The 15,284-nt window shown below is 44.3% G+C and overlaps 1 protein-coding gene across 3 annotated transcripts in view; it reads left to right on the forward strand.

Annotated features, from left to right (window-relative positions):
• ATXN7L1 (ataxin 7 like 1) overlaps positions 1-15,284 on the forward strand; it is a 360,884-nt gene that overhangs the window by 293,637 nt on the left and 51,963 nt on the right. Inside the window, exon 1 of one of the 3 annotated variants that reach the window (XM_019940591.3) lies at positions 9,405-9,628. The exons of the other annotated variants lie outside the window; for them this stretch is intronic. Within the exon in view, the coding sequence (XP_019796150.1) occupies positions 9,502-9,628 (127 nt within the window). The 5' untranslated portion in view covers positions 9,405-9,501. Of the gene's footprint in view, positions 1-9,404; positions 9,629-15,284 lie in introns of those variants that run through there. 3 annotated transcript variants of the gene reach the window in all.

A 15,284-nucleotide genomic window follows, 5' to 3' on the forward strand; every position in this document is an offset into this window, starting at 1 on the left:
AGAAAACACATTACCAGGAAAACTCAAAATGACTAATGCAACCACTAAATTGTACAATCTAAAGTGAGATTCTTCCCATGGCAAATAAACTAGAATTGGCCAGTTCATATTGGACTTATTAAATATGACAAAAACAGGTGATTTGGAACCCTCTTAAGAAAAGTGGTAGCAGAGGCAACATGTACTATAGCAGAACACACAATACCCAGTGAAAACAGGAACGCTATGTAGCTTTGCTCTCATCCCACCAAGTATGTGAAATTTCCCAGAGTCCACTCCTTATTCTATGCTTGAAAGTCGATCATTTCCTGTAGTTCACAAGTCAGTTTTTCACTCTGCAGGAGTCTATACCTTCTTCCACTATCCAGAATATTTAAGACATAATTAAGCAATTTAAGTTACCTTGAATTCTTTGTGGAATGAGGGAAGATTCAAATATATAAATTTAAAAATTCTGATTTTTATTTAAACAAAACACTTAAAACAAATTTCTAGTAAACAATCCACTTCAAAGGCAATTAAATTATTTTCCATGATCCTACATTTGTGGACCAACAGCACTGCTCCTCTCTTCCAGAGTATCTCTACCTATACTTTTGCTGATGATCTGTGCCAGCATGGCTTTCTGAATGTGCCCTGAACCCAAGAAACCTGAAGGCTCAAAGCAGTTTCTTGACAAAGACCCACAGCCGGCTGCCATGTCCTTCTCCTACTCCCACCCCCATGTGCTAAGATGAACTGCTTCCTTTTGAAGTGTGTTTCCATGTGTAAGCTACTCCTTTTGGTTACTTATGGTTTCCTTCTTCCTGAAAAGTTTAGGAAACCTGAAGTTTGGGTCAAACTTTATAATGGTAACTCCATGTCACTGTGCAGCCATTAAGTTCCCTGATATTAAACACGCTCAAGGGACTTCCCTGGTGGTGCAGTGGTTAAGACTCTGTGCTGCCAATGCAGGGGCCCTGGGTTTGATCCCTAGCCAGGGAACTAGATCCCACATGCACACCACAACTGAGAGTTCACATGCCACAACTAAGGAGTCCACATGCCATAGCTAAGGAGCCAGTGAGCCGCAGCTAAGGTGCCCGCCTGCCGCAACTAAGACCTGGCGCAACCAAAATTTTAAAAAAAATTTTTTTAAATAAAAAAATAAACCACGCTCAACTCTAGTAAGTCCACAACTTGAATGTTTCCACATACAGGGTTTAATCTCTCTAGAGATGAGTTGTACCTAGAAATTTAAAAAACAAACAAAAAACAAGATACTGTAAAAATTCAGAGTAATAGCCATTGAACTCCAAATGAAAATAAATACTATAAAATAAGGGCCCTGAGAAAAAGAGAGTAGAGTTCATAGAAACCAAACATTAGAATAAACCTGAACATACAGTGCATTTCTCTACTTCAGGTTTGCCTGTAGGATTTGGTTGTCTCTAAACAAACCATTAATGGTTTGTTAAAAGTTTGACTGTACTAGTATATATTTCGTTACAAGGACTACAACAATTTCTAAAAAACAAAACAAACAAAAACAAGATGTGTACATGAGAGATAAAGCTGGGGCAACAATACAGAACCTCCTGAGAGCTCTGCTAGTTGGACTTCACCTCTGTTCTTCCTTGGAGCTGCCCTTGTAGAAGTGGCTCTTTACCAAAAATAAAGCCTTTTTCTTTTTTTTTTTTAATTGAAGTATAGTTGCTATACAATATTATATGTTACAGGTGTACAGTATAGTGATTCACAATTTTTAAAGGTTATGCTCCATTTGTAATTATAAAACATTGGCTATATTCCCCACATCGTACAATATATCCTCATAGCTTTTTTTAAAAATTTTTATTGGAGCATAGTTGATTTACAATGTTGTATTAGTTTCAGGTGTACAGCAAAGTGAATCAGTTATACATAAACATATATCCACTCTTTTTTAGATTCTTTCCCATATAGGTCATTACAGAGTACTGAGAGAGTTCCCTGTGCTATACAGTAGGTCCTTATTAGTTATCTATTTTATATATAGTACGGTGTATATGTCAATCCCAATCTCCCAACGTATCCCTTCCTCCCCCTCCCCCCCCGTAACCATAAGTTAGTTTTCTACATCTGTGAGTCTATTTCTGTTTTGTAAATAAGTTCGTTTGTACCATTTCTTTATGTTCCATACATAAGCAATATCACATGATATTTGTCTTTCTCTGACTTACTTCACTCAGTGCTTATTTTATACATAATAGTTTGTAATTCTAAATCCCCTACCCCTATATTGCCCCTCCCGCTTCCCTCTCCCCACTGGTAACCACTAGTTTGTTCTCTATATCTGTGAGTCTGCTTCTGAAAAATAAAGTTTTAAGGAAACAGCAATGAAAGGCAAGAGGTTATAATCAGCCTCATTAAAAAACAACAGTCACTTCTGACAAAATGAAGATAAGAATATCTAGATAAAGATATGCCTAAATGCAAAATGTAACTACAAGAGATTAACATAATATATACCAGTATTTAGTACTGTGTATGTTCCCCTCCCCCAGGCCTTAAAAAAACCAAATTTTCCTTTGTTCTCTTCAATTTATAAGAATTAAAAGCTTCTTCACATGCAATGAGAACGAGTAGCTCACTGGTAGGTAGAAGTGAAACTAGTAAGAGTCTATGCCTCAACTTCCCTACTATAAATTCTAACATTTGCCCAGCCTACACTCAAAGGTTATAAATGGGACTAAAATCCATGTTTCCTGAATTTCAAAACAATATTCTTATTTTCTTCTCCTTCAGATACGATCAGAATTGGCTGGTCTGCATCAAACTTTATTACTACAGGACTCCATCTACTATTAAGTACAGGAGTCACAATGTTGACTTTTTTTTTTTTTTTTTTTTGCGGTACGCAGGCCTCTCACTGTTGTGGACTTCACTGGCGGTCCAGTGGTTAAGACACCATGCTTCCACTGCAGGCACTGGTTTGATCCCTGGTCGGGGAACTTAGATCCCGCATGTCTCGGGGTGTGGCCAAAAGAAAAACAAACAAACAAAAAAACCCCGCGAACTACAGGTCAAATGGCCCAGGCTCTTCCACCGATAAATTTTTTTTTTTTTTTTTTTTTTTTTTGCGGTACGCGGGCCTTTCACTGTTGTGGCCTCTCCTGTTGCGGAGCACAGGCTCCGGACGCGCAGGCTCAGCGGCCATGGCTCACGGGCCTAGCCACTCCGCGGCATGTGGGATCTTCCCGGACTGGGCCACGAACCCGTGTCCCCTGCATCAGCAGTTGGACTCTCAACCACTGTGCCACCGGGGAAGCCCACAATGTCGACTTTTTTAATTTATCTTATATAAAACATGTGAGTTGTGTGGTATATCTGCATACACAGAGGCAGGGCTATGTGCAGAGGGAATGTTTTATGAAGATAAGCTTGCTGTAGCTTAGGGAGTAAATTCTATCTTCACCTTTTACAAAAAATTATACTCTTTTGATTTAACCATTTAAATGCAGCATAGTACATTCTTAGTCAAATGACATTCTTCAAAATGACACAATGGTGATTTGGGGGGGGGGTGGTTAATGTCTCTCCTTTCCTCTATTTTTTGTAAAGAGCACTTCCAATTGCAAAGAAATTGACCAAGCCAACAAAGGAGGGTCTACGGCTCCGTGGCATCAACTTCCCAGGCATCTGAATGGGGCGAAGGTGGAAATGGGAAGGGTTAAACTGAATGATGTGAGGTACTCTCAAATCCTTTAAGGAAAAGGAGCTAACTTGTGGCAGCTGTGACTGTCAAGTGCTATGAAGTACTCAGAGCTTTCTTTCTGAGGCAGATTGCAGCAACAGGCAATGTTAAGGGCAAGTCTAACTCCTAAAGCCAATATGGTAACACAAGCACCCTTTCTGTTACTACTACTCATTCCCAGACTATTTGCCGTGATGAGAAGAACCAAAAACCCTCTGATGGAACAGCTGTGCCATGCTTCCCGCTTCCTCTCCCAGTAAATTTCACTTCAGAAGGCCCTCAAGATTCCTTGATTTCCAAAATCTTGCCACATTTAGCTTATAAAAGTAAAATACCAAATGTCCACCCCTTGGTGTATGCTCCTGTCCTAGGAAGGAAATGGAGATAGTGACCTTTTCCCTATCCAGTTCAAGAGCCAGGAACCAAGTTATCTGTTGTGCTCTTCCCAGATCAACGATTACCTGCAAATTCACTGAAGGTAAATACAACTGAACAATGATCATTTGACTCCTTTGAATGCAACTAAGGTGGTGGTCATCTCTCCTAGATCATTAGCCCCTCGAAATTCCTGATGCTTAATAAGTTGATGCTTCACTGAAGTAACAGGCAGGCCCCAATTACTCTGAATCCAGTATGAAGGGCAGCACTGGAGTGAAACCACAGAAGTCCCTGCACTAGGTAGGGCACAGGAAGTGCTCTTCTCCAAATCATCCCATATTTTACCATCCGGAAAGGCAAAAATATGTGTATGATGATAATCAGTATTTAATACAGAAAGAGAAAAAGAGATGCTTCATCTAAAAGATAACAGGCTAAGACCCTTCTCGATGCAGACCCTTGAGGGCAGAGTTTTGGAGAGATGGCTGGGTAGAAAGTGCTAAGGTGTTTGGAGTCCGCTTACTTTTCTCCTTGATGTTCTTCCTTTGGTCACCGTTTTCAGAGCAGCACTAGAAGGAGATCAGGTGTGACAAACGCATTAAGACCGAAGTGATAGGTGGAACTCGCACAGGGTTCCCAGAGGGCATCCACTGGAAGACAACAAGGTCCCAGCCCCCTCCCTCTGGGGCCTTCCTGAGAGGTCAGGATCTGGAGGTTCTAAAACGGGCCACCTCCCTGGGGCCACCACTGCCACCTCTCCAGGCCCGGCCTCCAGGGCCACCTCCCCAGAATGACCTGTGTCATCTCACCGGGATCACCAGAGCCACCGCACTGGGACCACCTCCCCCGGGAAGTCTTTGCCACCTCACCAGAGTTGCAAGAGTCATCTCCCCCGGGCCACCGCAACCGCGTCCCCAGGCCGCCAAGGCCACTTCATCGAGGCACCCTCCCCTGGGAGGTCTGTGCCACCTCACTGGGCCACCAGTGTCCCCGCCCCGGGCCATAAGGGCCGCCTCACCCGGGCTGCCGGCGCCTTGCCGAAATCGCCGGCCAGGAGCATCCTGCCTCCGCGCGAGTCCTCGGCTCCTTGCGCAGCCAGCGTGGCCAATGGACTCCGGCTCCGGCCAGTGATCAGACACCAGTAGGGCTTCGAGACCGTAGCTCCCAGAGCCACAGGAACTTCCTCTGCCGTCTCTCTGGTTTCTTCCTCTCCTCCCAGAGAGGCCCTGCCCACGCAGCCGCCGGCCGTTCCCGGTGGCTCCGCCTGGCGGCGGGGGGCCGGATCGGCTGCTCTGGAAGGAGAAGGGGGCGGGGGAGGGGGCGGGGGGAGGAGGTCCTTCTCAACCTCGGTAAACCTCCTCCACAGCATTGGGGTCGTTAAGGATGGAGCTTGCAGGTATCCCTCTCTGCACAGTGTAAATTCAATATGAATCATTTCAACTTATATTTTAGATGATATCCCAGATGTTCTGAGTGTGAGGAGGCGTGTTGACTAGCTTTAATGTAATTTGGTTGGACAGTTTAGTTGCGGAATTTCCAGTGTCTTTATCTTTGGCTCTTTCTTTTAAGGCAGATCAAATTCAACTAGAGGTGACCCTCCAGCTTCCTACCTGGAGGGTACAGATCTGGTTGTAAACACTCTGGGACCTGAAAGGAGGAAAAGGACTCTGCGGCTAACATACACTTCAACCAGTGCAGAGACCAAAAAAGCCTGTCCTTTGCCAAGGAGGGGACCTAGGAGTGCCAGCAAGAGCTGAGTAGAGGACCTAGGGATTTGACAATTTCAGAAACAAACATGGAAGGTGGTATCGCGGGGACGGAAACAAACAGGGGAAGGGAAAAAAAGCAGCCCTTAGAGAAAACAGAAACCATTCAATGAGGAGAAAACCTTATTTATTTATACACTGAGATGTGTGACACCATTGCAACCATAAAACAGTAACAGGCTACTATTTTAAAAGGAGCATTCAGAGACAAAAAAAATGTGATAGTAGAAATGAGAATTCAATAAAAAGGTGGAAGATAAATGTTGGGAAGTATCCTGGGGGAAAAAAAGCAAAAGGACAAAGAAATGAAAAATATGAAAGAAAAAATAAATTAGAGGACCACTACAGGGGGTTCAAAATACAAAAAATAAGAATTGTAAAACAACAACAACAGGGATTAGGGAAGGAGTTATCACCAACAAAACAAGAAAATTTCCCCCAAACTAAAGGTCATGAATTTCCAGCTTGAAGAGGTCCCACTGAGTGCCAAGCACAATGGGTACAACTTGACTCATCCCAAGGCTCATCATTGTGAGATTGCAGCACACTGGGGGCAAAAAGACAATCCTAGCCTTCCAAAGAGAAAAAGAGATCATTTAGAAAGGATCAAGAATCAGCATATCTTTTGATTTCTCAAGGGTCACAAAGAAAGCTAGAAGACATGGGAGCAGGTCTATTAAATTCCAAAGAAAATTTATTTCAAACTGAAATTCTGTACGTGACTAGTAAACTACCAATCAAGTGTGGATAAAGAATAAAGGTGTGGGGACTTCCCTGGTGGCGCAGTGGTTAAGAATCCGCCTGCCAATCCAGGGGACATGGGTTTGAGCCCTGGTCCAGGAAGATCCCACGTGCCGCGGAGCAACTACGCCCGTGTGCCACAACTACTGAAGCCCGCGGGCCTAGAGCCCGTGCTCCGCAACAAGAGAAGCCACTGCAATCAGAAGCCCTCATACCACAATGAAGAGTAGCCGCCGCTCTCCGCAACTAGAGAAAGCCCACGCACAGCAACGAATACCCAACACAGCCAAAAAAAAAAAAAAACAAAGGATAAAGGTGTGTTCAGACATTCAAGAGCTCAAAAAATTTCCCTTTCATTTATTTCTCCTTCCTCAGGAAGCTACTGGAGATGTACTCCACTAAAATGAGGGCTAAACAAAGAAAAAGAATGCATGGGATATAGGAAACAGAAGACACAACACAGGAGAAAAATAAAGTGGGAAGCCCTGAAAACAGCTGTGCACTAGACGTAGATGGTGCAGGTCAGAAGGCTCCAGAAGAGGCTCCTTCAGAAAGATGAGACTGATAGAACTTCTCATCTATCTGAATCTCTGGAGGGAGAGGTTTAAAGAATCATTAAGAAGGCTTAGTGATGAACAGTAAAAATAAGATCATTATTAACTGCAAGAAAAACAAAAAATTGAGGAGAAGTAATCATAGTATATTACTTAGCTCAAGATGTGAGTAATGTTTACCTAATTATAATGAAGTAAACACAAATCTGTTTTTAAAAGTACAGTATAACTGGGAACTTCTCTGGTAGTGCAGTGGATAAGACTCTGCGCTTCCAGTGCAGGGGGCCCGGGTTCAGTCCCTGGTCAGGGAATTAGATCCCACATGCATGCTGCAACTAAGAGTTTGCATGCCACAACTAAGGAGCCCTGGAGCTGCAACTAAGGAGCCCACATGCTGCAACTAAGAAGCCTGCCTGCCACACCTAAGGCCTGGTGCAAACAAACAAATAAATATTTTTAAAAAGGTACAATATAACTATATTAGGCAGATAAAGGGAAGGGAAGTGTGGTGGGGCTGGGGGAAGGAAGAAGAGCTAAACCCTAATTTTCCACAAGTGAAGTCAATAGATAGTGCCTAAAAGTGAGACATCAAGAAATAGCAATGCAAACATTTTACATAGAGAAATGAAGGTAAAAAAAATCAAAATAACCAGTTGAAAGATGAAGTGACTTTGAGGAAAGGGAAACAGGGAAGGGGCAGGGTGGGGATACAGTCTCTTCTGTTTCATTGCAAAACTTACAAGGTTTCTATAGAATTATTTGACTGTAAATCACAGATATGTATAATTGATAAAAATAAAAAATAAAATTAAAGGAGAAAAAAGATTGCTCTAAACCCCAATTTTTACCTCTGAACAATTCATATTCCAGTGAAGGAAACAGATGAAGTTTAAGATTGAGTGCAGTAAGTTCAACAAGGGAAATGTTTGCAATGACTGAGGGAGCACAGAAAACAATTAACTACTATCTGGGGAATGGAGAGAGTTATCTAAGATGGACAGAATGCTAGACAATAATAAGGATGAAATGAGATAAACTGTGTGTGCTAGGCACTTAGCAATCCATAGTACTGGTGTGGAGTTAAAAGCAGGATCCTGAATATTATACATAATATACATGTTAGGATGTAATTTTAGAGTCAAGGAGAACATTAAACTGTCAAATGTTTATTAGAGGGAGTTGGAATGGGGAAGAAGTTTTGAACACTCCTGTGTTATTTTAACTATAAAGGCCAATAAAGAGCTGCCTTTTTGGAAAACAAAAAAGCAAAAAATGCATGTTTTACTTGGATCTTGTCTAAGGAAGTTTAGGCTGAAATGCAAAAAGGGTAGGTTTTGATCGTGGACCCAGTTAATGTCCAAAGAAACGTGAACATTCTTTCCTCAATACGTGCTTGTGGGGAGTTGGGCCACAATCTCAGAGAAGGTACTTTTTAAAGTACAGTTGACCATTGAACAATACAAGTTTGAACTGCCCAGGTCCATCTATACAGATTTTTTTCAATAAATACTTACTACAGTACTATATCATCCGCAGTTAGTCGAATCCACGGATGTGGAACTGCAGATACAAAGGGCTGACTATAAAGTTATACTTGGATTTTCAACTGGAAAGAGTTGGTGCCCCTAACCCCTGCATTGTTCAAGGGCCAACTGTATACGAAAATTAAAAGTTCAGATTGAATTTCTACTGTGTGGGTGTGGTAAAAATACTTGCAGTTGCTGTCATTGGTACATTAACCTATGAATTAACCACAGTTCAAGAAAATGTGATTGTACATGCATTAGGGACGGAAAAGTACTCAAAGTACTTAACTGAGGCGAATAATATCAGCGGAAGGCAGCATAGAACGCAACCAGTCTTAGCGAATTACGTATGATCAGCTAACCAGATTCCCACATGTAAACCCAGATTTTAAAAACAAGTCTACTGCTGCTATGGAAAACTATATGGGGGTTGGTCAAAAATTTTAAAATGTAATTACCATATGACACAGCAGTTCCCCTCTGGGTATATACCCGCCGCCAAAGCGCAGGTGCGACCGCCTGAGAGCTCATGGAGTGAAAGGACCACGGTGAGCTCCAGCCTCGCAGGTTGCAAGGCCAAAGGGTGCAAGCAAGAGGCTTCCCGGGAGCCACTGAGCAGGGGTGGGAGGGAGTGGGCGGGATCTCCTCCACAGGTTGGTGGGCGGGGGCGGAGGAGGCGTGGCCGGCGGCGGAGGGCGTGCTCCGCCCCGGGGTGGGGCCAGCCGGCAGCGGCGCGTCGTTGCGCCGCACGTGTGCGAGGCCAGCCGCTGTGAGTCCGCCTGAGCGCGGCGGGGTCCAGGTGCTCACCGAGCTCGCTGCTTATGCTTGGCCGCCCTTGCGGCTGGTTCTTACGAGTGGCCCTTGCCGCCGCCGCCCTCCTGCGCCCGGAGCAGCGCGCCCGCCTCCTTGTCGCCCGGTCCGCGCCGCGCGCGCGCTCTCAGGCCCCGGGTAAGTGTGCGACCTCCCCACAGCCGCCCGGGCTCTGCGGCCAGCCCTCGGCCCTGCCACGCGGCCCAAAACCCCGCCCGGAGGGGCAGCGTAGACTGGGAAGGCGTCCCGGCCGTGGTCTGAGCCCGCGGCGCGCCCGAGGCGCCTCCATTACGGATCGTGCCTGCGGGAGCGTGGCGGGAGCCCGGCTGGTTCTGCGGTTCGGCGGTTCCAGCCCCGCCCCCAGCTCTCCCGGCGGGTCCTCGCAGGCGCCGCGCCCTCCCTCCTCCCCGCGGCGCTGTTAGCCCGAGGATCTCAGTCCCACTCCTCCCTTTCTTTGCCCCTGAGGCTCCCTAAACTCTTCTTCCTCCCGGAAGAGAAAACCCGCCTTTATCCCGAAGCCCTTTATAGCTTCCGTACACCGCTGAGCCAGGCTTCTACCGGGTCCAGCCCACGTGCTTTCGTTCTCTTATTTATCTGTCATTACTAACAGCGAACCTACTACGTGCCAAGCAGGCACTCAGGTGACTGCTTGTTTTGTATACGTCTTCCAGTGTAGGAGCAAACCGGAGTTTTTCTCGGTCAGTGTTTAATGAGTGGATGGAGGAGGTGCTGCTGGGCGTGTTGACCCATCCGCACGGAGTCGTTACCGCCAACCCTGCACCGAGAGGTTTAACAGTACACCCTCATTGCCTGGGTATTAGCGCCTGCCAAGAAATAGGGTTTGGAGAGTTTAGTCTTTAAAATATTTGGTTCCGTTGTCCGACCCTTTTTTTTTTTCATTCCGAAAATATAGGGTTACTAAGGACTTTTGTTTCACGTCTCTAATCTGTGAAGCCGGCATACCCCCCATCACCTTGGCAATCCTTGCCTTGCACCTCCTTGCCTTGGCAATCGAGGCACCTGCCCAAAATCAGACTGTACACTCATACTGGATAGGCAGTGATGTTGTTCAATCATTAGGCAAAGTCGCCAACAGTTCGTGTGTATTAATTTATAACTCCTTTTGAACGTATCTTTTGATTGATAGAAGCTGGTGCAGTAGAGCTGTTAATGAAACGTGGCTTTTGGCCCCAAGTAGGAGAGAGAAATAACAGCCCAGCTGGTCTGTTGAATAAGTTTGCTCCTGCCTCAGGTTCTTTACAGGCACTGTACCTGCTGCCCGAACACACACATCTTTTCATGTCTTCCTTCAAGTCTTTGCTCACAAGGCACTTCGTTAGAGAGACTTCACGAAAGAGCACCCCTCGTACTCTCACTGTCGTTACTCTGCTTGACTTGTAGCTCTTATGCGTGCATGTTCTGAGATTGTTTTATTTTATTCTCTGATATGTAAGCTTAATGGGAGTAGGAAATTTTCCTCTTTTCCCCAGTGCCTGGAACAGTGCCAGACACATAAGAGGTGGTTAATAAGTATTTGTGAAATGAATGAATCTAAGGGACTTAATGACTTCGCATATTAGAGTGTGGTATGTGTGCTGCCCTGAAGAGAGTGCTCTTTATTGTGAAAGCTGGAGGGATTCTTGATGGTTTGCAGAGGACGGAGGATAGATGCATTTAAAAAGTGGAAGTTGTGGAGGGTTTTGAAGTACAGATAAGATTATTATGGGTCTTCTTTAGATGTTCATTTTGCAGGAAGTAATGTTAAGGGACTGTCAGTCTTGTATTAAAATTTTGAAAATGCTAAACTTTATTTTTGTTGTGGATTGTAGAGGAAGCTTATTGGTGAATCTAATGTCTCAATGAAACAGACTTTTAAATACTGTTAAAATTGTAATATTTCTAATCCCATTTGGCTCGTTCAGAGTGTAAAAGAAACAAAACCTATTACTTTAGTATTCCCTCTAAAGAATTGTGTAGGACGTTGAGTTCACGGGTAAGTATCATTAAATTTCATTCTCTTCCCAGTCGTAGCATCAAGTTTCTGGTCGATAAAGATTTTAGTTGACATTTGAGAAGCTCTCATTAGTATCATGGATAGTGTTTTTGTACAGCATTATGTTTCTTAAAATTTTTTTTTTAATTTTATTACCATTTAGAAAACTCATAAAACTGGTCCCTTTACTCCCCATCCCCCCCCTTTTTTTTAAAGCCAGTCATTTTTTACAGCTTTGAGGTAGAAGGCTTGAATATGTATGTTTAGATTATCCTGAATGCAAAGCTCATTTCCTTAGGGAAATCAAATGGGGACGGTCAGGGTTGTTTTATTTTTCTGGTTGAATTCTTCTTGGCCTCTTGGATGTTCACATGATTCATTCTCTCTCTCATTTAAAAATTATATTTCATTTCAGTCTTCTCTTTTGTGTAGTTTCTGCTTAAGAAAACAACACTGATTTGAGTTCTGCCTCGCTTAGCACAGACGTTTGCATACCTGTTCTAGCAAATATGTTCTCGGCTTCTAGGCCCACAGACAGAACTTAGCAAAATTTATATTGAGTGATTTATAATCACTTGTGCTATATATACTTTAATAATCTCTGTGTTAGGGCCGTTGGCTAAAACAAATGGAAAGTATACTTTTGATTAATGAGCTTGTCTTTACAATTAAATGTAACAAGAAAAAGAGATCAGGCAAGTGTCCACAAGTATCAAGAAAAGGACTGCCAAAAGATACTAAAGGTCTGTTTATTTGGTGCTCTTGGCAGTGCTTTGAGGGTCTCTTAAAATTAAATGGTATCTGAAGGAGAAAGCCATGTTTAATCATTAGCCCAGAGAACAAAAGAAGCATAGGAAGCTTTGGTTTTCCCCAGACTCAGCAATACAGTTCTGCAGTGGAAACCATCCATAATAAATATTAATGACCAACAGTTGAATAGCAGCAGCTAGTACAGACCTTTGACCAAGTCATCATTTTCAGCTTTAAAGAGAAAGGAACTGATACTTACGAGAGGTGACCCACGTGGTAAATGGCAAAACCTAGATCAGGCTCCAAGTCATATGCCCAAACTGCCAAGCAAGAGTTGAAACCAGTGGTTGATACTTCAGATCCACGATCTGCTAGTATTCTCATTCCAGGGATGTTAGGTGTAACAATGCTGTCCTAAACCTTCTAGAATTTCATTCACATAGGGGAGAGTGAGGAGATGGGGTGATGTCCATATTTTGGCTTAGGTGACTGGTAGTTTGTTGCTAACATTCCTTGAGAGGTGCAATTTAAAAGAAGTGCAGGGCTTCCCTGGTGGTGCAGTGGTTAAGAATCTGCCCGCCAATTCAGGGGACACAGGTTCGATCCCTGGTCTGGGAAGATCCCACATGCCGCAGAGCAACTAAGCCCCTGCGCCACAACTACTGAGCCTCCCCTCTAGAGCCCGCGAGCCACAACTACCGAAGCCCACGCGCCTAGATCCCATGCTCCGAAACAAGAGAAGCCACTGCAATGAGAAGCCCGCGCACTGCAACGAAGAGTAACCCCTGCCCCATGCAACTAAGGAAAGCCCGCGTGCAGCAACAGAGACCCAGTACAGCCAAAAAAAATTAATTAATTAATTTAAAAAATAAATAATAGGGCTTCCCTGGTGGTGCAGTGGTTGAGAGTCCGCCTGCCGATGCAGGGGACACGGGTTCATGCCCCGGTCCAGGAAGATCCCACATGCCACGGAGCGGCTGGGCCCGTGAGCCATGGCTGCTGAGCCTGCGCGTCCAGAGCCTGTGTTCCGCAACCCTGAGAGGCCTGCGTACCGCAAAAAAATAAATAAATAAATAAATAAATAAATAAATAATAGAAGTGCATTTGTGGTGGGAAATGATGAGATCACTTTGGGGCATGTTGAATTTGATGTTTGATTCTACCTCTTATCAGACTATGTGACCTAGAGCAAGATACTCTGTTTTTTAGTGGCTAAGGTGGGAATATTAATGACCCCTAAGTCACAGGGTTGAAGCAAGGCTTGATTGAGCTCCCTGTACACTATCATTGTTTAGCGGTCGTTATGATTGCCTTGGACCCCTCCCCTGAGTAAATCAGGGAGTTGGAGATGCGTCTTGGCTGGAAAACTTGGGAATGAGAAGGGAACAGGACTGGGGAAGCCCAAATTTAAGCAGCATGTTGAGTAGGAGGGGAAAAGAGCACCTGAGAAGCAGGACAAAAGCACGGAGTAGAAGCCAGATCTTCCACCAGAATGTAAGCTCCACGCTGGCGGGGCGTTTATTTGATTTGCTAGGGTGTCGCATGCAGTACCTGGAAATAACGCCTGGTACAGGGGTGCGCGGTGAGTATTTGCTGAGGGGATGGAGTGCAGGGATGAGGAGTGAGTGACTGTTAAAAGGAGTCTGGAATTCCCTTCAGAGGGGTGCAGTTGCAGGAGAATGGTTATAATAAGGGGTCTTGTGAATGTGCTGGAAGGAGGTGTGTCTGTCCCAGGATCCCTGTTTTCTTTGTGAGTGGCACACAGGACTTGGAGAAGACCCTGCTGACCAGGGATGGCCAGGCAGTATGGAGGGCTGTCACAAGAGGAAGTCCCCTCACTTGGTGATGTTTTCTCCAGCAGCAGCCAGGAACACAGATGGAGATAGTAGGATTGGTACTTGGTTGAGGTTTAGCAAGGATCGTGCAGCTGGGCTAGTGAGCAGGAGTGTTGAGTGTGGCTTAGGAGTTAAGAGCTGTTGAGGTTTGGGGCGCTTGAAGAAATGAAGATGGAAGGGGTGGTATCTTGGGACTGCAGGTCTCTGTGTTTGAAGAACAAGTGATGGGAGAGAGGGAGCAGTAGTGCTGGACAGAGTGGTGGTTTGATGAGAATAGAATAATTAGTGTACCTTTTGATACCTTGAACTCTTATTTTTATTATAAAAAATTTCAAACATGCCAAGTAGAGAGAATGATGTGATGACATCCCCATATTCTCATCACCCATTGTTGTTTCAACAATTATCAACTCACGGCCAGTCTTGTTTTAAATCTATACCCCACTGCACTTTCATTCATCACTGGTAAACTATTCTGAAACAAAGTCCAGACTTCATATCTTTTCAACCATAAAGATTTCATCCTGTATCTCTAAAACAAAGATTCTACTTTTAAGTGTAACCACAATGATATTATTATACCTTAAAAAGTTGACCATGTTATCTTTTAATGAAGATACTTTTTTTTGTTTTCTAATTAATTAATTAATTTTATTTATTTTTGGCTGCATTGGGTCTCTGTTGCTGTGTGCGGGCTTTCTCTAGTTGTGGAGAGCGGGGGCTACTCTTCGTTGCGGTGCGTGGGCTTCTCATTCTGGTGGCTTCTCTTGTTGCAGCGCACAGGCTCTAGAGCGCAGGCTCAGTAGTTGTGGCTCACGGGCTTAGTTGCTCCGCGGCATGTGGGATCTTCCTGGACCAGGGCTCGAACCCATGTCTCCTGCATTGGCAGGCGGATTCTTAACCACTGTGCCACCAGGGAAGCCCCATGCTATCTCAATGTCATCAAATATCCTTACTGTTTCAGTATACCTGATTGTTTTATAAGTACCTTTTTAAACAGTTGATTTGTTTAAACCTGGATTCAAAGAAGGATCCACCCATTGCATTTCTTTGTAGGTTTATCTGTACGTTACCCTTTCCTCTTTTTTGTCTTGCTGCTTATTAGTTGAAGGACTGTCCTGGTCCTTGTTGAGTTTCCCACATTCACACTTTTGCTAATTGCTTCTGCATGGTGGTGTTTAACATCTTTTGTCCATGTATGCCATCTAAACTAGTA

The sequence above is a fragment of the Tursiops truncatus genome, chromosome 9 (assembly GCF_011762595.2).
Source record: "Tursiops truncatus isolate mTurTru1 chromosome 9, mTurTru1.mat.Y, whole genome shotgun sequence".
NCBI classification, from domain to species: Eukaryota; Metazoa; Chordata; class Mammalia; order Artiodactyla; family Delphinidae; genus Tursiops; species Tursiops truncatus.